Raw genomic sequence first — 26,264 nt, forward strand, 5'->3', positions numbered from 1 at the left:
CTTGACTGCTAGTACAAAGAGCAAAAGGAGAGCAATACAATGCTAAATTAGGAGCAGAGCCCCAAAATGAGGGAGCACATGAGTCTAGGGGAGAAGATAAGCTTTTGGAGGCAGGAACTAGGGGAGAAGGAGGAGGAGAAAAAGAGATGGTAGAAACAATATTACGTGCCAAACTGATGCTAAATGACACTGCCAGCGCAAAAGGTGGGAAGGAGTTTTGCTACATTAGCCTTTGACATTTTAAAGCACATCTAACCTTTAATCCAAAGTAAATCTTCTGTTTATCCAATCTTTCCCCACTATAACACTTAGTTATTTTGTGTACAATGAAAAGCAAATATTAAATGAGTTTGCAAGCAAATAACCCTCACCAGCAGAGTGTGCAGCATACACGAAATATGCTTTATCTGTAAATCCTTTGCCTACTACAAATCAAGAAGAAAGGTGGCCTTGTGATTAAGGTACTTGACTACCATTTAGTAGGGCCCAGTTCAAATCCTGGATCTACTACATATTCTTTGTGAGAATGTGGGCAAGTCATTTAACCACTCTGAATCTCAGTTAAGCTTTTGGAGGCAGGAACTGTCTCTCAAGCCTAGATGACACTAGAAAAACTTTTCTAGTATAGCTATACTGGCAAACTGTCCAAGTGTAGACACAGCTTATACCAGAACAAGAGTGCTTTAGTCGGTATAGCTTATACCAGCTCCTCAAGTGAATAAGCTATACCGGCAAAAGCATTTTTTTGCTTGTATAACTGTGTCTATACTATGGCTTTTGCCAATATAGAAATGTTATAAAATAAACAAATAAATCACACCCCTAAGTGACATTGCTGGCAAAAGTTTCTAACACTGACCTGGCCTTGTCTCTTATTGTGTTGTTTGTAAACTGCCTAGCACAATGGAGCTGTAGGGAGTAGACCTCAATATTGATGTAAAAATAGTTACTACAATATTTATTAAAATTTTTGCTTGTTATAATCATAAGCAGCTCTTTATCAGACTCCGAAAGACAAGAGTCGCCTCTCTAAGGACTGGTAAAAGGAAAGACAATGCCATCTTTAATAACCATTATGTTTAGAGACTCTCTAAGAGTCATTTAAATTAAGCAGGCTATTTAACAGCAAAAGCATTTGATACGGGAAATAGAAGTGCTGGACTCATTTGAAACAGAATTTCAACTCCTATTCAATCCTGAAGGGATTTGGGGACAGTGACTATGCATTTTAATCATACAGAAGGCTATTTATTCAAACTATTGAGCTGAGATTAAAATTAATTGATCTTGTATCATCTTGGTGAATGGAGAGTTTCACGTGTAATTCTTGCACACTGAGGCCTGGTCCCCACTACCCCCCCACTTCGGACTAAGGTACGCAAATTCAGCTACGTTAATAACGTAGCTGAATTCGAAGTACCTTAGTCCGAACTTACCGCGGGTCCAGACGCGGCAGGCAGGCTCCCCCGTCGATGCCGCGTACTCCTCTCGCCGAGCTGGAGTACCGGCGTCGACGGCGAGCACTTCCGGGATCGATCCGGGATCGATTTATCGCGTCTAAACCAGACGCGATAAATCGATCCCAGAACATCGATTGCCTGCCGCCGGACCCTCCGGTAAGTGTAGACGTACCCACAGATGAGAACAAATGATCCATTAAAGATTAAATACTCTTAACATCAACATGCGTTAGGGCAACACACTTGCCCTAAAGGTAGAGGGTGAAGAAAGGAAATCTGGTATTTTATCACTAGTAACTGCTGATACCAAAAAGGTCAAAACTCCTTAATGATGTTTACAATGATGTGGGAACGTATGGATCTACATTAAAGAAGTGAGATCTTCTGCCGTGTATATTTCATAAATATAAGTCAATAGACAAAAATCTAGCTAATTAAAAATGCAACTTACTGGACTGTATATTTGTTTTCCAGGAAGTAAAACAATTAAAACACTCATCTATTATGACAGTTTAGAAGAAAGATCCGTACATGTATATCTTTACTCACGTAAAGTGGTCCATGGAAGTCACTGAAACTACTTGTGAGTGTAATTCCACGTGTGCGTGTTTAGATTGGGTCCAAAATCATATTAAAACCTATATACATACACTACACTTCATTAATATAAAATGTTATTCAGAAAGAAAAAACGGTGACAAACCCGAGTCCCAATCCTGCAACCTCAAAATATGTTGAATTCCGGTCAATGTCAGAGGTTTGCAGGACCTAGCTCATAAAGACAGTCCCATTGCAAAAATATCTTTTGAAGATAAGTCCATTTTGTGTGCTTCATTTTTAGTCATTAATATGATGATGAAAATACAATATAAATCAATTTCTGCTGGGATCTTACTAATATAAGATCTAATCCTTTGCAGCTAATACATATTTTTTTTTAAAAACTATCAAAGAATTTCCTAACACAGAAGTCTGAAAACTTCTTAACTTTTAAATATAGTTTCAATGCTCTTTATAGACTTCTTACATCTATACTGTGTGTCTAAGGCCTTGGCTACACTCGCGGATTCACAGCGCTGCCGTGAAGCGCGAGTGTAGTCGCGCCGCCAGCGCTGCGAGAGCTCTCTCGCAGCGCTGCAAGTACTCCACCTCTCCGAGAGGAGTAGCTTGCAGCGCTGCGAGGGAGCGTGCAGCGCTGCAGGCGCTGATTACACTGGCGCTTTACAGCGCTGCACTCGCTGCGCTCAGGGGGGGTGTTTTTTCACACCCCTGAGCGCAGCAAGTGCAGCGCTGTGAATTGCCAGTGTAGCCAAGGCCTTAGTATAAAATATGTGTTTCACATCAGTGCTTTCTCTAAAGAACACACTTTCACAGAGAGGCTTCAAGACTCAAGGGATTTTCAAGTGTGCTCAGTATGGGCCCAACTCCACCACTATTGCAGTAAATGGCAAAACTCCCATAAACTTCCATAGGAGTTGGGCCAAAGTGAGCACTTCTGAAAATCACACCATAGAACTATACCTAAAAGTAACAACCACTCCCCAACTGTAACTGGGATTTCTTGTCACGAAAACCTGTGAGAACACCATCTGGGACTGCATGCCACAGGTCAAGATACCATGTTGCAATACGAGCCCCATATATTTAATGCAGAATGCACGAAAATAGTTCTCGTGGGAACACTACCAAATATCTGAAGTACTGCACATTATTTTAAAAGAAAATTGTATTGTCTTTACAAAGACCCACTAACTCTTAACTCTTAATCCCAGATGATTAAGACATCTATATTACACTTATGGGGCTTCTGAAATGATGAGCACCCTCAACTTCCAAGGAGAATTCCACTGCAATTCACTCACGGGCTATGGGGTTCCAGAAAGTTGTGGCTCTGCTACAATGCACACTTCTACAGCTACTTAATGTATCACTCTCTAAATGGCTATTTCAAACTGCCAAATTACATCCACTGTTAGAATATAGGTAGTAAGAAAAACTACAGCCGTTGATGCTGTTATTTATTATAAGGAGACGTAAAAGATTTGAGATTTTAGTTACACTGTTACTTAGGCTGACCAGACAGCAAATGTTAAAAAATCGGGACGGGGTAGGGGGTAATAGGAGCCTATATAAGAAAAAGACCCCAAAATCGGGACTGTCCCTATAAAATCGGGACATCTGGTCACCCTACTTACTTTTAATGATTGCATAAGGGCCTGGATAATAAAGTTCTTTGTCTAGAAGAGTTGCAGGTGCTCAGGCATGAGAGGTCTCAAATTTAACGGCTACTTCTGAACATTTCGATCACTATTTTACAAGTGAACTAAAAAGGGGGGGGGGGGAAGTCTTGCTTGTGTCTTTTATTTATCTTCTGTAATTTAGGATGACCCCTTACAGTTTTTAAAAGGAGAGGGAAGCCTTTTTTTTAATTTTTTTTTATTACAGAGATGGGACATGCCAAGTTTTCCAGGAGGGTCCTCCTGAGGACTGCAGACCTCAGTGGAATAGAGACATCACAATAGACTAAAACCTGAGCCGGACGTTTCTTTGCCCGCGTTTGAAAGGGAAGAGATGTTGACTCTTTCACAAAAAGCTTTTATCCTGTTTGTCAGGAGCTTAAGTTAAACCAGTCTTAACAAAAAGTAGTAAAAAAAAATGGACTGAACACCAACTCCCCTTCTACTGAAGGACAGGGCAGCTGCAGCTCATATTTTCAGCTTTGCTCCTGCAAGCCCTTAGGTATGTGCCTAATTCCTCACTCTTGGCACTACTCTCATGAATAAAGTTATGTGAATATGCAAAGGGTCTCTCTTGTGGTATCACTGTCCCACTAGCTCTCCAGACAGTCCTCCAACCAACAAAATAAAAACAAAACCAGAAATCAATGCCTAATATTTCAGGTGACCAAAAAAAATAAAAATAAAAAAACGAGCAGGAAAAAAAATCCTTAAAGAAAAAAGCTTTTAAGGTTTTTGTTATGCACCATAAAGAAATAGAACAAACAATGTCGTCTGCTATACAACTTTAATGTGCTGATAAATCTTCAATCCACTGTAAGCAAATAATAAACAAAGAAAAGGTCTAAAAGTTCAGCACTTATTTTAAGGCCTGACATTTCTGAAATCCCAATTCAGACCCCTGATCCTGCATTTCTCCTTCCAAAGAACAGAGGATTGGGCCACTAATTACGAACAAGACCACAAAACCCTTCCTGGTGGGCTAGCTCTGGCTTAAAACGGATACGAAGTGAGGGAAGTGCCTGTCAAATGAGTCTGACTTCGATTGCAGGTCTGCACACAAACACCCAGGCCCGTAGGCAGTACAGCGCGCCCAGGGAATTGAGCCCCAGCAATCACTGTAGCTGGTAGCAGCGGAAAGCGCTTGCTCCGGCAGGGAGTTGTGGCCTGACGTGCCTGGTGCTCGGGGCCTTTTCCCTTCTGCTACAGTGCAGCGACCGCCGGAGCCCAAACCCGCCACGCATGTGTCGGCTCCAGCTGTCGGGCTGCGAGTGGCACCAGCCCCGCGCGGCGGCCGGAGCCAGAGGGTCCCGCACGCCCGGCGGAGTAGAGCGCTGGCCAGGCCGGGCAGGTGTTCGCAGCCGCGGCGGCCGCGCAGGGGGTGCCAGGCCCCGCCGAGCCCACTGCGGAGCAGCCGGGGGGCCTCGCGCGCCCGGAGCGGGGCAGCGTTTCTCCGGCGCCTGGCAGAAGCCCAGCCCAACCTGACGAGAAGTTTCCGGGAGGCCCGGCCCGGGGTCTCTCCAGCCCTACCTGCGAGAGCCCGTAGGCTAAGGGCGAGCAGCAGGAGCAGGGCGCGGGGGAGGCCGCCGCCGGGACTGCTCCACCCCGGGGCCATGCCGCCTGCGCTCCCAGCTTCACCGGCTCCGCGGGCCGCCCGCTCCAGGTCCGGCGAAGGAGGCAGCAGCGGCCCCGGGGCGCACGGCCGGCCGCAGCGCAGCCCCTCCGGAGCAGCAGCTGTCGCGCTGGCTCCGGTCGAGTTACACTTGGGGGGGCGCAGGCTGCTCCCGGGGCGGGGCTCCGGGGTGCCTGGCCCTGGGGAGAAGAGACTACACGGCAGCTCCCAGCCCCCATTCCCTACTACCTGCGCCCCTTGCTGGCCCCCCTAGCCGCTGCACCAGCCCCTATGACCCCATTCTCACCCACTAGCCCCCTCGGCCCTGTCTGATTCATTCCCCCTTGCCTTCCCAGCTTCTCCCCATTATCACCCAACCCCATTTAAAAACAGTTGTTTGGATCATTTTAGATGGGATTTTTAAAAGTGCTTAAGTCTCTTGGACATTTAAGCCCAGATCCACTGGATCTAATTGGCTTCAAGACTGAGCTTGATAAATTTATAGAGAGGATGGTATGACCAGAGACTGCTTACAATGGCATGTAACTGATCTGCGACTGCTAGCAGCAAATCGATCCAATGGCTGGAGATGGGACACTAGATGGGAAGGGCTCTGAGTTACTACAAAGAATTCTTTCCCAGGTGTCTGGCTGGTGGGTCTTGCCCACATGCTCAGGGTCTAACTGAGTGCCATATTTGGGGCTGGGAAGGAATTTTCCCCCAGATCAGATTGGCAGAGATTGTGGCCTTCCTATGGGGCATGGGTAACTTGCAGTTTAAATGTGTGAATGGTAGATTCTCTGTAACTTGTTAAACCATGATTTGAGGACTTCAGTAACTCAACCAGAAATTAGGGGTGTATTATAGTGTGACTCGGGGTGCCTGGAGTAGCCCTCACTGAAAATGCCAAGGTCATGCAATGCAAAAGGGAGAACAAATTCTCCCAAAGACTGGTGGTTAACACTGAAGTTAAACTCACCAACCAATCACAAACTGTGCTTCTGATCTGGTTATCAAGAAGAAAAAAAAGAAATCACACAGCCCTCTTTATTGCATTCCAGCTCTCCGGCTCCCAATCAGCACTTAGGTCCTATACAGTGAGAAGTTATTCTAAAAAACTGCTCAGTATACACAAAATGTTCTTCTGACCCCAAAGGGTCAGCCACGTTACCAGGTCAATATTAGTTTGAATCTTGCCCAAAATATCATGCTGCCAGCAAATCCTTTAGTATCTAAGGCCTGGTCCACACTAACCCCCCACTTCGAACTAAGATATGCAACTTCAGCTACGTTATGTAGCTGAAGTCGAAGTACCTTAGTTCGAACTTACCGCAGGTCCAGACGCGGCAGGCAGGCTCCCCCGTCGACTCCGCGTACTCCTCTCGCGGAGCAGGAGTACCGGCGTCGACGGCAAGCACTTCTGGGATCGATCCCAGAAGATCAATTGCTTACCGCGGGACCCGGAGGTAAGTATAGACGTACCCTACAACTAAAGGTTTATTTTAAAAGAAAGAAAGAACAAGAAGAGAGTTGTTAAATCGTAAAGCACTTCAATACAGAGACTTTAAAGTCCATATATCAGGTTCTTAGCAGTATTGGGGAGTTTGCTGGTTTGAAAGTCCCTCTGGAACACATCCACAGCTTGGATGGGTCATTCAGTCCTTTGTTCAGAGCTTCAGTTTGTAGAAAAGTTACTCCATAGGTAAGAAGCAGGAGCGAAGACAAAATGGAGATGATGCAGCTGCCTTTTATATTCTTTTCTTTCCATCTGGTTGGTACTTCCTTTGTCCCAAACACAAACTTCACAGTACATGGATGGAAAACCCTTAGAGTTCTGTCCATAAGCATGCCCCTATATGTCTTGCTGACTCATTAAGGTGTTGTCCCTGGCTTTTCAATGGGCTCATTCTACAGCTGATGACCCTTTATGGGCCATCAAACAGGCTAGGGCGGCAGTGCTGATGTCAATCTGTCTGGGGGTGTCACCCAGAATCACAGCACAAGTTTGGAAATACAGATATACCCCACAATACAAAGGTGATACAAACAAGATTATCATACTTGGCAAATTATAACATTTGTATAGATACCTTACATGGCCTATCTGGTCAGATTCCTTGCAATTTTGTAATATTGGTATCAACAGTATCATAAAGTTTCTCCCATATTCCGTACAGCATCACATATAGGAATGGATGGGTGAGGTTCTGTGGCCTGTAATGTGCAGGAGGTTAGACTAGATTATCATGATGGTCCCTTCTCACCTTAAAGTCGATGAGATGCCTAAGTTTCTGCTTCTGGACATGCCTATCTCCAACCTAAGGCCCTGAGGGAGCCAGCTGTGGATCAGAAGCAGAGATAGGTACAAAAAAGTACTGAGCAATTTCCTCTCCTGCGTGTTGCTCTACCAAAATCCTAGGCCTGCTCAGAATTCCTGACTAATGCTCCTGTACCTATGGTACCATCTGCAGGAAAAACTCAACAACACCTTCAGAAATTATTGTGATTAACTGGTCATTTTATGTATGAATCCATAGCTGCGTCTTTCAGGCAGATTACATAATTATTCATATCCCAGCAGCTCCCATAATGTGCTAGGCACATTCAGGAAAACAGCAGTTGAAATCCTGGTCCTATTGAAGTCAACGATAAAACTTCCAATGACTTCAGTGGGGCCAGGATCTCACCCATGGTCTCTGCCCTAGAAGAGATGGTAATCTAAGGGTATGTCTACACTTACCATGGATCGATGCTGCGGCGATTGATCCACTGGGGGTCGATTTAGCGGGTCTAGTGAAGACCCGCTAAATTGACCGCAAATAGCTTTCCCGTTGACTCTGGTACTCCACAGGAACTGGAAGCGAAAGGTAAGTCAACAGGAGAACCCCGCGCAGTGTAGACACCGCAATATGTCAACCGAAGCTACATCAACTCCAGCTACATTATTCACGTAGCTGGAGTTGCGTAACTTAGGTCAATTTAACCCCATAGTGTAAACCTTCCCTAAGAAAGAGCTCACGATCTAAATCTCTGATTTTGCAGGCTGCTCTGTGTGGGCAGGCCCTTAGACCCATACAGAGCACAATTGAAGTCAATGGGACTTCTCACAAATAATGTTAAAAGAACTTGCATGGGACTACTCAATGTGCACATGTCTATCTAAGTTCTGGTCCTAAGAAAATTCCATGGATTAAATGGAGTATCCCATTAAGTTAAAATGTCCACAATAACCAGCACAAACCGCTCCCCTTCTTGTCACTCCCTCCCTGACCAAATATACATAAGCCAGTAAACCAGTGATCATCTGAGTTTACATGGGTCTTAGAAGGTCAGGAAACTTGGGATCGTGTTAACCACTCTGAACCCCCCCCCCCCCACCCTAGGAGAGCACTTCTCTTGCTTTAATATGACCAATTTTAATCCTGTTTTGAATGTGGAATGGTTCAGCCCAAGTAACTGGGAAACATATTTCCAGGCAGGAGGGGGGATTTTAAAAAGAAAGTTATAAGTAAAAAATCACATCTCGGCATTTTGCCAGGGTCTGCTAAGGTTTTCAGTAAACACTTCTGCCTTTGTGATGTTACTCCACATTGCAGATAGTCTTAGGCTACGTCTTCACTACAGGGGGGGGGTCGATTTAAGATACGCAAATTCAGCTACGCGAATAGCGTAGCTGAATTCGACGTATCGCAGCCGACTTACCCCGCTATATGGACGGTGGCAAAATCGACCTCTGTGGCTTCCTGTCGACGGCGCCTACTCCCACCTTCGCTGGTGGAGTAAGAGCGTCGATTCGGGGATCGATTGTCGCGTCCCGACGGGACGCGATAAATCGATCCCCGAGAGGTCGATTTCTACCCGCCGGTTCAGGCGGGTAGTGTAGACCTAGCCCTAGATTCGGGAGATCACTATTTAGGTATATGAAATCTTGCCAAGGTCCTTTAGCAAAGACTACGGAAATGGAGTGATGTTGCTAACATTAAAAAAAAAGGTAGAAAAATATTTTTGAAAAAATAAAACAGTAGCAACAAGTTGTCTATATCAGTAGTTTTCAACCAGGGGTATGTGTACCCTTGGGGTGTACTCAGAGGTCTTCCAGGGGATACATCAACTCATCTAGATATTTGCCTAGTTTTACAACAGGCTACATAAAAAGCACTAGTGAAGTCAGTACAAACTAAAATTTCATAGACAATGATTTGTTTATACTGCTCTGTATACTATACATTGAAATGTAAGTACAATATTTATATTCCATAGATTTATTTTATAATTATATGGTAAAAATGAGAAAGTAAGCAATTTTTCAGTAATAGTGTGCTGTGAAACTTTTGTATTTTTATGTTTGATTTTGTAAGTTTTTAAGTGAGGTGAAATTTGGGGGTACATAAGACAAATCAGACTCTTGAAAGGGGTACAATAATCTGGAAAGGTTGAGAGCCACTGGTCTATATCATAAAGAAACAGTAAAGGGAAAAAACTGTTTTTCTTTTACTTTGCAATTATACTGTGGCCAATACTATTTAATAGTTTATAGCTGCAATTCTACACATGTATGAAAACTCAAAAACAGTCTAAAATATGTCAATGATTTCTATATCAAATCTGTCTAATGTACTTATATGGCCCCATCTGAGCAATGCACAATGTTTAATATATTTATCCCCACAATACCCCTGTGAGGTAGGGAAGTAATTATACCCATTTTACAGTTGGAGAACTGAGACAGAGAATAAGTGTAACATTTTCAAAAATGCCTATGTGATTTAGAAACCTAAATTCCATTTTCAAAAGCAAACTTTTCAAACGCACCTAAGTGATTTGCCCAAGATCACAGAGGATGTCTGGGATGGAACAGGAATCGAACACAGCTATATAGGCTAGTACTTTAGCCATAGGAACATCCTTTCTTTCAGCCCATGCTTTACAAATGTTTTCTGACTGCCAGCCCTGCCATGTCAGCCTGGGATCTGATAGTCAAGTTTGGTATTTTTCTAGTTGGGTATCTTCACCGGTAAAAAATGGTTCTGCAGGTTATACCATGCCATCAATTAAGCTGTACCACTTCATTGCCTTCATATCATGCTCTCAGTGATACCTGTGCCAATCCTAGGCCAATTAATAAGTAATTTGTGGTCATTACCACACTGGGCTGAATTCACACAGGCTATCCAGGCTGGATTCACCTTAAGCAACCTAGTGTCACTTCAAAAACCCCTTAGGCTCTGATACTGTAACTGCAACCATGTGAGCTGACTCCTGTGGCCCATGTGGACTACCACTGAATTCAGAGAGGCTCTGAAGGAGTGGAGGGGTCCACTTAGCTGAATGTTGTTAAAAGGCTCTGGGTTGAAACAGGGAATTACAGATCAAAAAGCCTTATTTCTGCCATGGAGCAAATTATGAGAAAATAAAGAGAAGTGTAGGAAATGGTCAAGTTTCATCATGGCAAAAGTTTAACAGCAGGGTGCCTCAAGGTTCTGTATTGGGTCCAGTGTGCCTAATGTATCTATTAATGGTCTGGAAAAGAGGATGAGCAATGAGGTGGCAACATTTGCAGATGGAACCACATTATTTAAGTTACTCAGTGCCAGAGAAGGCTGTGAGGTGCTTCAGCAGGCCCTGACCAAGCTAGGTGAAAGGGCTACATGATGGCAGACATTGGTCAATGCTGATAAATGCAAAGCAATGTACTTTAGAGAGGAACATTTTAATTATTCTCACACTACCCCGGGTTCTGAATCAACTATATCAGTTGAGGAAAGGGATCTGGGTGTCATTGTGGACAGCTCAATGAGAAACTCTGCTCAATGTGCTGTTGTAGTCAAAAAAGCAAACAAGATTGCAAAACAGTGTCGTTATAAAGATGACAGAGATCAATTGTTTTCCATGTCCACCTCAGGGCGGACAAGAATTAATTGGCTTAGTTTGCAGCAAGGGAGGTTTAGGTTAGATATTTGGGGGGGGAGGGGAGGTACTTGTTACATACAATAATGAGCAACAGCTGCATTTTGTTTATACATAGGTCATATGCATTGAAATCCCCTTCAAATCCCTGTCGGTTCTTGCGCTACTTCCACATTACTAAGGAGAGTTAAGCACTGGAATAGGTTACCTAGGGACATTGTGGAATCTCCACCATTAGAGGTTTCCAAGAACAGGTTAGAACACCTGCCTCAGTGTTCAGGGATGGACTAGAGGACCTCTTGAGTTCCATTTCAGCCCTACATTTCTATGATTCTATAAGATTTTAGGATGCATAAGGAATGGGTTAGAGAATAATACAGAAAATATTATAATGCCATTATATAAACCAATGGTGCAGCCTCATCTGGAATACTGTGTGCAGTACTAGTCACTCCATCTCAAAAAGGATATTGCAGAATTAAAGAGGGTTCAGAGAAGAGTGATGAGAATGATTGGGGGCAAGAAAAAAAAGAGAGATTGAAAAGATCAGGACTGTTTATCTTAGAAAGGAAACAAATAAGAAGAGGCATGATAACAATATATAAAATAATAAGTGGTACAGAGAAAGTATATCAGGTAATTGTTTTTCCTGTCTCATAACTCAAGAACAAGGGGACATTCAGTGCAATTAAAAGGTGGCAAATTCAAAGTTGATACAGGGAAACACTTTTTCACACAATGCAAAATGTGGAATTTATAGTTTCAGGTTGTTGTTGGACCCAATAATTTAGCAAGACTCAAAAAAGGTTTGGACATTGGACTATAAGGTGAGTGCACAACTGGTTGAAAGACACTACTCAAAAAGTAGTGGTTATTTATGGTGTGCTGTCAAACTGGAAGGATTATCCAGTGGGGACCCACAGGGGTTAGTCCTGTGTTCTGGCACTATTCAATATTTTCATTGTCTTTGATAACAGAGCAGACAATATGCTTATAAAATTTGTGGATGACACCAACCTGGGCAAGGTTGCAAGTACTTTGAACAACAGGATTAGAATTCAAAATAACCTCGACAAATTGGAAAATTGGTCTGAAATCAACAAGATGAAATTCAATAAACACAAGACAAAGTATTTCACTTAGGAAGGAAAGATCAAATGCACAACTATAAAATGGGGAATACCTGGCTAGGTGGTGTACTGCTGGAAAGGTTCTAGGAGTTATAGTGGATCACAAATTGAATATGAGTCAACAGTGTGATGTAGTTGAAAAAAAAGGCTAATTTCATTGATGGGTGTATTAATAGGAGTGTCATATGTTATTGTCCCACTCTACTTGGCACTGGGGAGGCCTCAGTTGGAGTACTGTGTCCAGCTCTGGTCACCACACTTTAGGAAAGGTGTGGACAAATTGGAGAGAGAGTCTAGAGGAGAGCAAGAAAAATTATAAAAGGTTTAGAAAACCTGAGCTATGAGGAATGGTTAAAATAACATGGGCATCTTTAGTCTTGAGAAAAGAAGACTGAGGAGGGACCTAATATATTAAGGGCTGTTATAGAGAGAACTGTGATCAGTTGTTCTCCATGTCTACTAGAGGTAGGCCAATAAGTAATGGGCTTAATCTGCAACAAGGGAGATTTGCATTAGATATTAGGAAAAACTTTCTGACTATAAAGGCACTTAAGCTCTGGAATAGACTTCCATGGAAGGTTGTGGAATCCCTGTCATTGGAGGTTTTAAAGAACTGCTTGAACAAACACCGGTCAGGGATGGTTTTAGGTTTATTTGGTCCTTATCCAAAGTTAGTGCCGTTAATACTAATACTATTAATAAAAAAGTTAAGGAAGGGATATAAAACCTCATATTTTGGGGTTTGAACTAATCTCTAACTTTTAGGGGTTGGGATAGGAGGAGACCTAATGTGAGGGGCAAATTATCCCACACCTGACTTCTGTGAGGTTTTACACCTTACTCTGAAGTATATGGTGACTGGTATGTGACTGATAACCATGATATCTGATAACATGAGTATATCTTATCTGCAATCAGGAAGTGTGACATACCCAAGCTAGCTTTCATCTAGTAGATCAAAACAAGCTCAAGTAACAATAGGAGGAAGCTGCAGCAGCATGGGCAGTGGCAACTGGAGCACATTCCTAGGGTCCTGGGTGTGCTGGACTAGCCATGCAGCCACCTGTACTGCTGCTGCTTCACTGCTATTGTTACTCAAGCTGGCTTTGATTTAGCTAGATCAGGTATGTGTACATTTGCTTCAATCATACCCCTTCTTGCAGTGTAGACATAACCTATGTGTCTGATATTTGGAGCAGTTTTGAGGGCAGTGTGTACTAAACCGGGATTTATCAAGCATTGCTATGGATCAACTTAGTAATGGTCATGTGTTCTTGCATTTTACAAAAGTAAGTTTATTTTATTTCATCCAAAAATATTTCTTAAGGAAGTCTAACCAAAGAGTCACCAAGAAGAACCAAAAAGACAACTTTGTAGATAAATACTAAAGTAAAATATGGCAATAATATACAGTATGAAATTCTGGCTGAAGTTCAAACAATTCCTTTCCATTTTAATAATTACATTTGATTTCATTTTTTAAATCAATGTTTAGATTCACTCTGTGTCCTATAAAAGAAAACTACCAGTAAAACATATTAGACAAATCTATACAATAATTTTTTTTTGGCATGACTGTATAGGGACTGCAGCAGTATTTATAGATACATATAAAGTCGTAATTTATTAAACTCTCTTTAATCCAAAAAGGCCCTTTTGTCTCTTAGCCTTATTTAGTAGGCTATTGTGCAGGACACAGCATAGCCCTCTGATTTTTTTAAAGTTGTGGGTGTTCTCTGAGACTTTTGTAAACTCTAGCTTAACCTGTATTCAGTTAAGGAGAACATAGCAAAAAAGGGCATCTTAAACTTAGTGCCTGTGTTTTCTCTAGGGTGGGAAACATCAGTCTGACACTAAAATAAAGGCTTAAATTTGTCTTGATTGGTGGGAAAGAGGTGTATAAAAACTAGGGGAAATAATAGTAACCAATGGAATAGTCATAAACAGCTGAAAATAAGAAAAATTGGATCCACATGCGTTATCACATTATTATTGCTATTACTAGTAAACTATATGCTAGATTTATTTGGGCATAAGCTTTCGTGGGTAAAAACCTCACTTCTTCGGATGCATCCGAAGAAGTGAGGTTTTTACCCACGAAAGCTTATGCCCAAATAAATCTGTTAGTCTTTAAGGTGCCACCAGACTCCTTGTTGTTTTTGTAGATACAGACTAACACGGCTACCCCGATATATGCTAGATACTCTACATACACATAACGAAAAGATAATGAAGTTTGCATCGTATATACATGATGACAGGTGGATAAAACAGACAGGATGCACAAGGTAACAGTGAGATGAGTATGGTTGGCACAGGCTCCAAGCCAGATCCAGAGGAAGTTCCATACTTGTGATTGCTCATCCCTTGTGTCCATTGTTTCAAAGCACTAAACAAGATTCAAATGTTAAACAGAACCCATTGGAACAAGTTGGCCACAGGGCCCAACATAGTCTTTTCAAAGGTGCAAACATATGCTACTTTTACCTGCAAAATCTAAGGCACCCGCCTACACCCTGCTGAGGGCTCAAGGCGTGATCTGGTCAATTTAGGGCACCGCCACCCTTTCCCTTCCAAGGGCTCAGGGTGTAAGACACCTATCCTTACCCACACGACTCAGGAAGAAACCTAGTCAATTTAAGTACCTGCCCTTTCCCTCGGGGCTCAGGGCTCTACGGGTCTGCGGAACCTTTTCCCAGTGAAAGAGCCTTAAACAGTTGTGCTCTAAACATCTATTTATTAGCAACACACACAGATACATATACCAAGCAAATCCCTTATGCTCACCACTCCCAATATACAGACAAATTTCACCCGATGGCCAGTCAGGATCTTCTCATCTGGGGATTCCTGGCGATGCCTCCGCACATCACGGTTAGGCAGAGTGGTCAAGAACATTGTTTTTCATTTACATTATATAGGTAAAACTAGCTCCCTCCTTCAAATTTATTAAACCTATCACATTATACCACTCCTAAATAACAAAAATTTAACCAATTACTCATTGGCACCTATGTGTCCTCCTTCCTGCCCAAGTTTTTACATTTTATTTTTCATGCCTAAATTGTAATTTAGTTGTGACCTTCTTTGTTTATGCAGCTGGTCAGCATTAGAACGCTGGTCAGAGCTTATCTTACCATTTATTGAGTCTCTTTTTGTATCCTCCCTAATTTCCCAGCGTCTTTACAACCTTGGTGGATATAACTCTCGTTAGGGACATTCCTGAGCTGGGGGTGCTTTATGAGCAGCAGAACATTCTTTTTTTTTTTTTTTTTTAATTTTAGTGGTGAACTCCCTGAGTTTCACCCAAGGCAGGTTTAATATGGGGGTGCGGGGTTCATCAGGTCTCAGGCCTACACTGCAAAGTTGCATACGACAATTGTGCTAAGAGTAGATTTGAAGTCATACAACATTAACTGATATTATCATCTGGCAAAGTGTATTTTAACATGTCCCAAGCAGCTTTGTTGCTTGTTATTTTTCTTACAGGTAGAACTGGAGCTTGGGTACTGAAATCAGACACTGACTAAGTAGAGCAAGTAGCCTCAATAAGGATCCAAAACTGTAGAAATAAAGTTGCAATACCGTAAATCTGTTTTCTAGATCATCTGTCTGGTTCCTTTTCTCCCTATGAGATTTCAAATCATCATTCAGACTGGATTTTCTTCAGCAACTTTTTAGCAGATTTTGTCCTTTTTATATGTTTTTAATAGCAGTGTATTGACTTGGGCAGAGAGTATCCGGTGGGAAACCACCCTGATATTACTTAACATCTTAATTAAAGATCTGGAAGGCGCGGACCAGGTAAACAGCATGTTAATTATATTTGCTGGTGACACTAAAGTGGGAGGTTTTGTGAAAGACAGCATGGACAGAGAAATGACACAAAGGGATCTCAAATGTGGACAGGAAATACCACAATGAAATTTAACCTGGAATAATGCAGGGTAATGCATCCGAGGCTAGTACGTGGTGGAAAGGCACAGGAAGTGGCAAAGCAGATCTGTACAGTTCAGGAGAATCATAGGGAAAACTGTGCCTTGGGGAAGTGCATCCCTCCATCGCAAAGTGGGAGTTCTACAAGTTCATCCTCCACATCACTACTTCTTCTCATTTTCAAAAATGGCTTAGGCACTTCAGACCCTAAATCCTATTAATTTTCAGTGTGACTTAGGCTCCTAAGTAACTTTTGAAAATGGACTCCTAAGACTCCTAGGGTCAGATTTACAAAAGGTATTTAGGTGCCTAGAGATACAGATAGGCAGTTTGTGGGATTTTCAAAGTCCCGAAGGTAGGTGCCTAACTCCTATTTACTTTAGGCACATAAATATCTCTGAATATCTGTACTTGGGGCCATAGCTACACATACAGCACTGCAGTGGCACAGCTGTACAGATGCAGCTGCGCTGCTGCAGCACATCTGGTGAAGGCGCTCTATGCCAACTGGAGAGATCTCTCCCATTGGCATAAAAAACCCACCTCTGCGAGCGCTTATGCCGGTGTCACTTATGTCACTCAGGGGGTGATTTATTCATACCCCTGAGCTACATAAGTTATGCCGACATAGGCTGTAGTGTAGACATAGCCTTAGACACTTAAAAATATGTTACTTTGGGCTCCTAAGTTCTTGAGGGCCAGTATTGAAAAGGTATTTAGGCACCTAAAGAGGCAGATAGGCATGTAGTAGAATTTTCATAAGCACCTAGGTATCTAACTCCTACTGAAATCATGATGCACCAAGGAGGGGGGAGACAGCAGTGCATTGTGGGAATGTAGCCCAACCAGGGAGTCCAGCCCATAAAAGAGAATGGGAGCACGTCCGGGAATAACACAACCTAGCAGGTCGCTTACATCTTTAATTTCTGCTGTTGTATCCTAGAACAAATATTAATCATCTGTGGAATTAAATACTTTATGGAATATAATATGATTGCTAGTGTGGCTTTCTCCTGAAATGTCTGTTACTCCGGCTGTCTCCTCTTGTCTGCGTGATATAGGGTTAATGAGTGGGGGTCACTTTAAAACCTCAAAAGGTTCCAAGAATTCTGAACATCCAATAATCTAGAAACTGAAAGTGCCTATTTTATCAGATTCAACACAGAGATTCAATGGTATTTTTAAGTCTTTCTTAATCCATGTAGGGACAGGCCTTAGAACTCAAAATAAGCTTATCCATTAAAGAATCCTCATTGTCCTTTCTCTCCTGGTGGCACTCCAGAATCACATAAATATTTTTGGGAGTGCATCCAATTTTCCGGGCATCTCTGCCTGTGTTTCTGTGGCAATAAGGTTTGTGGCCACCATTTTGTGATTTTTGAGAAGCTGAGGACTGCACTGTGTAGTTAAAGTCACCCAGTGATCCAAATTCAGTAACTGAGCTGCCATGCTCTTCAGCCTGGTCTCTGCAGCTCTGAAGGTTTATAATTAGGGCTGTCAAGCGATTAAAAAAATTAACCACAATTAATCGGGCAGTTAAACAATAATAGAATACCATTTATTTAAATATTTTTGGATGTTTTCTATATTTTCAAATATATTGATTTCAGTTACAACACAGAATACAAAGTGTACAGTGCTCACTTTATATTTATTTTTGATTACAAATAGTTGCACTGTAAAAAAGAAACAAAAGAAACAGTATTTTTCAATTCACCTCATATAAGTACTGTACTGCAATCTCTTTATCATGAAAGTTGAACTTACAAATGTAGAATTATGTACAAAAAATAACTGCATTCAAAAATAAAACAATATAAAACTTTAGAGCATGCAAGTCCATTCAGTCCTACTTGTTCAGCCAATTGCTCAGACAAACAAGTTTGTTTACATATATGGGAGATAATGCTTCCTTCTTCATGTTTATGTCACCTGAAAGTGAGAACAGGCATTCACATGGCACTGTTGTAGCCGGTGTCACAAAATGTTTATGTAAATGTGGTAAAGATTTATATGTCCCTTCATGCTTCGCCCACCATTCCAGAGGACATGCGTCCATGCTGATGATGGATTCTGCTCGATAGTGATCCAAAGCGGTAAGGACTGATGCACATTCATTTTCATCATCTGAATCAGATGCCATCAACAGAAGGTTGATTTTCTTTTTTGTGGTTCGGGTTCTGTAGTTTCCACATCAGACTTATGAAAGCATGCTCCACACTGAACAACATGTGCTTGGTCATGATCCGAGACTGCCATTACACTAAATATATGTCAGAACGCGGGTAAAACAGAGCCAGTGACATACAATTCTCCCCCAAGTAGTTCAGTCACAAATTTAATTAATGCATTATTTTTTTAACAAACATCATCCACATGGAAGCATGTCCTCTGGAATGGTGGCTGAAGCATGAAGGGGCATACAAATGTTTAGCGTATCTGGCACATAAATACCTTGTAATGCTGACTACAACAATGCCATGCAAACGCCTGTTCTCACTTTCAGGTGACATTGTATATAAGAAGTGGGCAGCATTATCTCTTGTAAATGTAAACAAACTTGTTTCTCTTAGTGATTGGCTGAACAAGAAGTAGGACTGAGTAGACTTGTAGGCTCTAAAGGTTTACATTGTTTTGTTTTTGAGTGCAGTTATGTAACAAAAAAAATCTACATTTGTAAGTTGCACTTTCATGATAAAGAGATTGCGCTACAGTACTTGCATAAGGTGAATTGAAAAATATTATTTCTTTTGTTTGTTATTTTTACAGTGCAAATACACCTCTACCCCGATATAACGCTGTCCTCAGGAGCCAAAAAATCTTACCACGTTATAGGTTAAACCGCGTTATATCAAACTTGCTTTGATCTGCCGGAGCGCGCAGCCCCGCCCCCCCGGAGTGCTGCTTTACCGCATTATATCCGAATTCGTGTTATATCGGGTCGCGTTATATCGGGGTAGAGGTGTATTTGTAATAAAAAATAATAATATAAAGTGATCACTGTACACTTTGTAGTCTGCGTTGTAATTGAAATCAATATATTTGAAAATGTAGAAAAACATCCAAAAATATTTAATAAATTTCAAATGGTATTTTATTATTTAACAGTGCAATTAAAACTGTGATTAATCGCAATTCAATTTTATTAATCGCGATTCAATTTTTTGAATTGCGATCAATTTTTTTGAGTTAATCGCTTGAGTTAACTGCAATTAATTGACAGGTCTATTTATAATTGGTCTCTTTTCATATTTAGTGCCCAAGTATCCCTCATGGTTTGAACTGGTGGCAGGACTTGTTTCTTCAAAGATTCCTGTTGTGTGGTCTGTGAGGCAGAAATCCAGAGTATAAAAAATTCTGGTTTTTGTTCTTGCTCGCCCTTTTAGGCATATTGCCATATGATGGGCTCAGAGACCATCTTTTGCTCAGCAGTCTGCTCTCAACACACTACCTCTGTGAGCACTAATAAATTACCCATCTAATTAATGACAAAAATGAGTTACAAGTGATGTCAGATGCTACATTGCCCTGAGTCCCTCTGACAGGTTAGTGGGTTTACAACACCATATTACTATTAATTCAAACTTTTTCTGTCTGATAATCAGACTGAGAGTGTAGGGGGAACAGTGAAAATGACTGTTCTCTAAGTGCTATTAAATGTATAAAATAAACAAACTCAGAGAGAAATACTTTAGAGCCAAGATACTATGTTTCATTACTGCAATTACAAAATAGACTAATATGTTTAAAAACAGAGTCTTTTAGTGCACTGATAATCTTAAAAGAAATATAGCAATGCAGATAGAAAGAGACTGATACAAATATGAAGAAAACATATGAAATAGACTGTTTCTGAGTCCTGTTAAGTCTATGCATTCTGGAATAGATATCTGGAAATTATGAACATCTGATTTCTTCTTGCAGTATTCAGAATGCTGCAGATTCCAAAGGTAGCATTGACTTGCTTAATGAAATAAGGAATGACCTAATGATCAAGCTCATATCACATTTATCATAATCTTGCCATGCTGCCATGTTTATTCAGCAGACACTCAAAATTACGAGGAACATAATTGCTAGTCTTTATTTTAAAGGGGAAAAAACCATGCAAATATCACATAAATGACAATCCAAATTAGATCTATGCTTTAACCCTACCTCTTAGTGTCCAAGGGTGTGCAAAGACAAGTGATAAAAAGGGAATTCAAAAAAGGAATATAGTATATCCATATTTCCAACACAGGTTCAAATACAGACTTCAAACTGTCTGTGTCACTTTGTCTCCTGTGCTACTGCAGGGAAGCTGTTTAGATGATGGTAAAGGCTGTTTTTCATTGACTTTGGAACAAAATCCCCGCAGGAAATTAGGACAGAAGGAAATGCAAAAATAAATCTTGACTGTTTCATTTATTTTTATTAGTATTTTTATTGGATTAATTCACTGAAGAGGCTAGAGCAGATGGAAGCATTCCTGTAAGGTGGTGAAGACTCTAAGAGGTACTGAGTCCCAGATCCTCAAACTCCCACTGAAATTAATGGGAGTTAGGCTCCTAGATACTTTTGAAGATCTGCACCTGAGTGCCTTCAACTCTCATTGGTACTCAGTAACTTGCAGGATGAGGCCAATAAGAGAGGCATGGGAAGCAGAAGAGAAGATGTCAGGGGCCAGAATAGCAGAGGAATAGCAGAGGCCTGGTCCACACTAACCCCCCACTTCGAACTAAGATACGCAACTTTAGCTGAAGTCGAACTATCTTAGTTCGAACTTACCACGGGTCCAGACGCGGCAGGCAGGCTCCCCCGTCGACTCCGTGTACTCCTCTCGCGGAGCAGGAGTACCGGCATCGACGGCGAGCACTTCCGGGATCGATCCCACAAGATCGATTGCTTACCGCCGGACCCGGAGGTAAGTATAGACGTACCCAGAGATAGTTAGAAGAGCATCAAAGCAGGAAGGGTCTGATTTTAATAGGAATTAGGCACCTAAATACTTTTACAAAGCTGGCCCAAAGTCCTTAGAGTCCTGAGGGGGTGGGGGAGAATACTGAGCTGTGAGGTAAGTAAAATTAAGAATTATAATTTTGATTTCACCTTGACCAACACAGGAGCTATGGGGAGCTATGGGGATCATGATAGATGTAGGACCATGTAATACTCTGTGTTTTCTGATCAAGGATTTAATTCACTCCAATACATCACTAGCTACCAACAGTCTTATCACTGCAATTTGTCACACATTTTGTGCAGTTGTACATAAAACTGACATTTCATTGTCTGAGCCTACTACCATAGATGAGTAGTTTAGGCAAAAACTGTCTTAAACATAGTGAAAACTCCTGTGGTTCCTACTCCTGCTTATTTGGCAAATCAAAGCTTAATTAACGCTGTCACTGCTACTGTCTCTCTGTGACTGTTTTTTGCTACCTCAGGAGCTACTATAGCACTACCCAGCAATACGCCATCTATTTAAGAATTGCTGGGTGTTACATAAGGTGATCAGTGATGATACTATTAAAAAATTAAATTCCCTCTCCAATGCACTAAACAAACTTATGCAAAGATATAAAGGTTTTAAGAATTTACAGCAGCTCTCATGTGAATAAAGTCACTGATTGATACAGTGCTGGTCCCCATTCAGTTACATATCTCCCATTCACTAGCAGCCCATGTTCGAGAATCTGATATTGGTATAGAGTGTGGGGAAAGTGATTATGCTGGATCAAGCATTGATCCCATGGGAGAGGAATTAGTGGACTCTTTTCCATAACCGTAGGAGATCTGCTTGTGGGTAGCTACCAAATATAACATCAGACACTTAAAGACTATTTAGAGTTGAATAGTATCAGGGGGTAGCCGTGTTAGTCTGTATCTACAAAAACAACAAGGAGTCTGGTGTCACCTTAAAGACTAACAGATTTATTTGGGCATAAGCTTTCGTGGGTAAAAACCTCACTTCTTCGGTTGCATCCGAAGAAGTGAGGTTTTTACCCACGAAAGCTTATGCCCAAATAAATCTGTTAGTCTTTAAGGTGACACCAGACTCCTTGTTGTTTTTGTAGAGTTGAATGTGTGCTATGACTGATCCATGTGCAACATCGTATACTATGTGCCAATTTTGCCAAAGGCTCAAACCATGAACTGTGGAGTGTTTCCTGTTGATCCAGTGAGCTGCTTCAGTGATGATGCTCTCTATCTGTTTCCAAGCAGTGAGACTTCCTGGCAATTGCTTCTTGGACCAGGATTGTAGCTTATAGATCACCCCAAAGTCCAAAAACCTCTCTGCACCTTGTTCATCTGCTTCATGTCAGATTTTATTTGGTTCAGAATAAATGGTGATTAAATCTGCAGGCAACACCAGCACTGGAAATGTAGCAAACATACAGGGGGACAGACCCAACTACTACCAACTGACCAGGAAAGATTAAAGTAGTGATGGCTGCAAGCAATCAGGAAACATTCTATGCTAATAAATGCAAATTCCTACACTGGCAAGAGGAAATTAACAGCTCCACTACGAAATAGGGGATGTAAGAGCAACTGCACCTATTACATTTAAATGAGTTTTTCATCTTTACTACTTACTACTGCATGGAATTAATTTCTTACTGCTCTTTTTTAATCTTCCTCCCTTCATGTGGCTTCTGTTTTTCTTGTCCTTTGACAGCTTCGATACCATGTTATCTGTTTCTGCTATCAGATGGCAAGTGGTCCTATTTATGTTTTAGAGACAAGGTAGATGAGGTAATATCTTTTATTGGACCAACTTCTGTTGGTGAGAGAGACAAGCTTTTGAGCTGTACAGAGCTCTTCTTCAGGTCTGGGAAAGGTACTCATATTTTGTGAATGAAGTGACAGATAAAGTAACTCACCTATGACTGAGTCAATAATTCTGGAAACCTCTGGTACCAGCAACAGGCAGTTTTTCATATACAATCTATATTCTCACCAAAACAAATGTAAAAACTGTATGGGCCCAAACCAATCCTTAAAAAAAAAATTGGGCCCCAAGACCACTAGATGGAGCCATTAGGTTGCTGAATAGAAACAATCATGTAACATTTTCTTAAGTAAACAATTTCTTATCAATAAAATCATGCTTATGTCCAGCTTCTGAGAAAATTGAAGGAAACAGTAAAGTAGTATTGTTCAGTTCAAGTGGGATCAACCAATATTTTATTCACAAGTTCTAAAGTCCCAGTTTAACAAAGATTCCATGAACAAGCCAAAGAAAATGAAAAAGGATACACTGTGTTAACGGAAGCCTTGTCTATTTTTACAGTAAAGTCAGTTGTTTAAAGCCAGCATTCAGGAATGAAGTAGAGAAAATCTTTTGTTGAGTTAAACTAGAATACTGCTAAGGGCCCGATCCTGCAAATTCTGTGCATCTCCTGCAAAGATTTAGCATCCTCAACTCCCATTAAAACAAATTAAAAGCTAATGCATTCCATCAAAAATTTTCAGACTTGGACAACTAAATTCATGTTGAAGTCAGAGGTGGCTGTGGGTGCTCAGCAGCTCTAACAATTAGGCTACTTATTGACATGGGATTTTAGAAGTATCTAAGTGACTTAGGAGCACAAGTTCCATGGAAAGTCCATGGAATTTATGCTCCTAAATCAGGCACTTCTGAAAATCCCACCCTAGGTGCCTAAATATAGATTTAGGTGCCTGACATTAGGCACCCAAGTTTGACAATTGACCTAAATATCTTGGGATTCTACTGTGCCTTTTAAACACAGCCTTGCATAGGGGTGACCGTGAGGGCACTGCCAAGCCACATTGTACCTTAGGATATACAATTTCTCCAAGAGCTTTGTGGAGCACAGGGCCTGTTTTTAATTAACAAAGGATGCACTCGACTCTGCTGCCTGGTGTAGAGCAAGGAGTAGGTGCATTGCCATGTCTCCCTCTCACTTTCCCTGCACATTTTTAAGTGGCTAGTAGTATTAACCGTATTAACTTCACAGTGTCTTTGTGATCAGCTGAGCAATTGGTCCTATAGGGGCATAAGAAGGGGGAAAGGCATTCTGCCCCCACCTCTTTGCCCACAGATGTAGGGGCCTGACACAATCTGGCTTTTCACATTTTTGACAAACTCTTCAACATACTTTGTGTTTAAAGCATGATAGAAGCAGAACACCCATGGACTCCCTAGCAACACAGGGACAGGTTCCACCCAGCATGCATTATCCTGTTGAAGCAGATAATTGAGTGCCATGCAGTCTACTGTGTGACGCCTTTCAAATGAAACTACACCGGCTCCCTAGAGAGTATTGAGTCAAGTTCAAGATCTCAGTCTTATCTTCAAGGTGCTCAATGGCCTGAGCTCAGCACATGTAAAAGATCATCTACAGCGCTGGAACGAAGACTGTGGTTGACAACTCCAGTCCATCTAGTACAATGGATCAGTCTACCATTAGGGTAAATCTCAGGAGACCGCGCTTTCTCAGAGGCTGGTCCAAGACTGTGGAATGAACGCACACAGGAAGTAAAGACCATAACAAACCTCTCCTCCTTTCACTTCATGTGCAAGTGCAACAATGTGCAACTGTGAGTGGGAGGAGGAAGAACGGAAAGGGAAAGTATTAGGTTAATCTATTAGTGGCCCATTTAGGAACAACACTTTTGGTGCCGAAGCAGATAGCCCAGAGCACTTTTATTCTAACATTTTAGAGTTAGGTGCCTATATTAAAATGGCTGAGTTTCAATGGTGTTAAGCCACCATAGCTCCCATGAAGTCAGTACCTTTGAAAATCAGTCCTCTTGCTGCAGTGACTAAATATGATTTGGCAGCCTGGTTTTAGACAGCTAGATTTGAAAATGTGGGCTAAAAATCTATAGTTCACATGTTCAAATCATTACTTTCAAGAAGCTTTTCATTGTGCTGTTAAGGAGAATTTTACTGTAATTTATTTCAAAAGAGTAAATATTATACCATGCTTTCTCTGAGCTAATATTCCCAAATCATGTGGTAACCATGATCATCATTTTTTCTACATCTGTTGCTGCTTTCTACTTTGTGGGCTCTTAAATGTAAACTATAGTGGATATTTTTGTTTCATTTATGTCTTAAGGGGGCGGGAAAAAATCAAAGCCAATAGCCGCTGTTTCCTGCCTCTAATTCAAATTATTCTATAACATTATAACAGACATATTTTATTTGATCCTATTTCATGTACTTGCTGTCAAAATAAATCACATTTTTCACAGAAATGCACATAAATGCAGTGCAGCTGCCTAAGAAATCATATTATGTGGATTCTGCAAGTTTTCATAACATTGATTTCTAGGTATAATTTCATGTCCAATTTTTATCAGGAATAACGAAGCTGCTGGTCCCTGAACAGGTGAAAAAGGATGTTTCAGTCCTAGTTAATTAATCTTTTCATTAGAGAAAAATGCACAGTGTGTAGATAATTACAGTCTAATGTATCTTAAAACACAAACTTTTGTTTCATCCAGGGGTGGCTCTAACATGGGTTCCTGGGTTCAACTGCACCCACAGAAATCATGAAACCAAGGGTGTCAAACGTGAGTGGCCCTGCAACTCCACGCACCATGTCACAACATCCAGAGCACGGAGCCAGGCCAAGCCCCACAAGACAGGAGCCGCCACCACCGCAGGCTGAGTGTGGGGTGGGCTTGCTCTCCACTGGGATGGAATTAGGATTGCAGTGCTGGGGCGGAGGGTGCTGCTGCAGGTGGTCAGTTCCCCCCCTTGACTACAGCTCAAAATCATGTCCAAGGGGAGTTTAGTGTAGTTCACACATTGAACTGGGAGGTTACATCCACCCCTGGATTTGTCTCATAACGTTTTATAGCTAATAGGAATTCTTTGACAAGAGTTTAACTGCCTTAGGGTCAGATTGCAACCTTTGCTACAGCTTATTAGCATGTGTATAGATTCTTCTATTGTTGTAATAGGTTTTCTGTGTATTTTTAAGAATAAAATAGGCCTGCATAGGAAATGCTGTGTGGTAAC

The 26,264-nt window shown here is 41.5% G+C and overlaps 1 protein-coding gene across 1 annotated transcript in view; it reads right to left on the reverse strand.

Moving 5' to 3' along the window:
- The window catches only part of LOC135880390 (chondroitin sulfate proteoglycan 4-like), a 56,530-nt gene extending 51,218 nt beyond the window's left edge, over window positions 1–5,312 (reverse strand). Inside the window, exon 1 of the mRNA XM_065406669.1 lies at window positions 5,228–5,312. Within this exon, the coding sequence (XP_065262741.1) occupies window positions 5,228–5,312 (85 nt within the window). The remainder of the gene's footprint in view (window positions 1–5,227) is intronic.
- Between the last annotated feature and the right edge of the window lie 20,952 nt (window positions 5,313–26,264).

Source organism: Emys orbicularis, chromosome 6, assembly GCF_028017835.1.
Source record: "Emys orbicularis isolate rEmyOrb1 chromosome 6, rEmyOrb1.hap1, whole genome shotgun sequence".
NCBI classification, from domain to species: Eukaryota; Metazoa; Chordata; order Testudines; family Emydidae; genus Emys; species Emys orbicularis.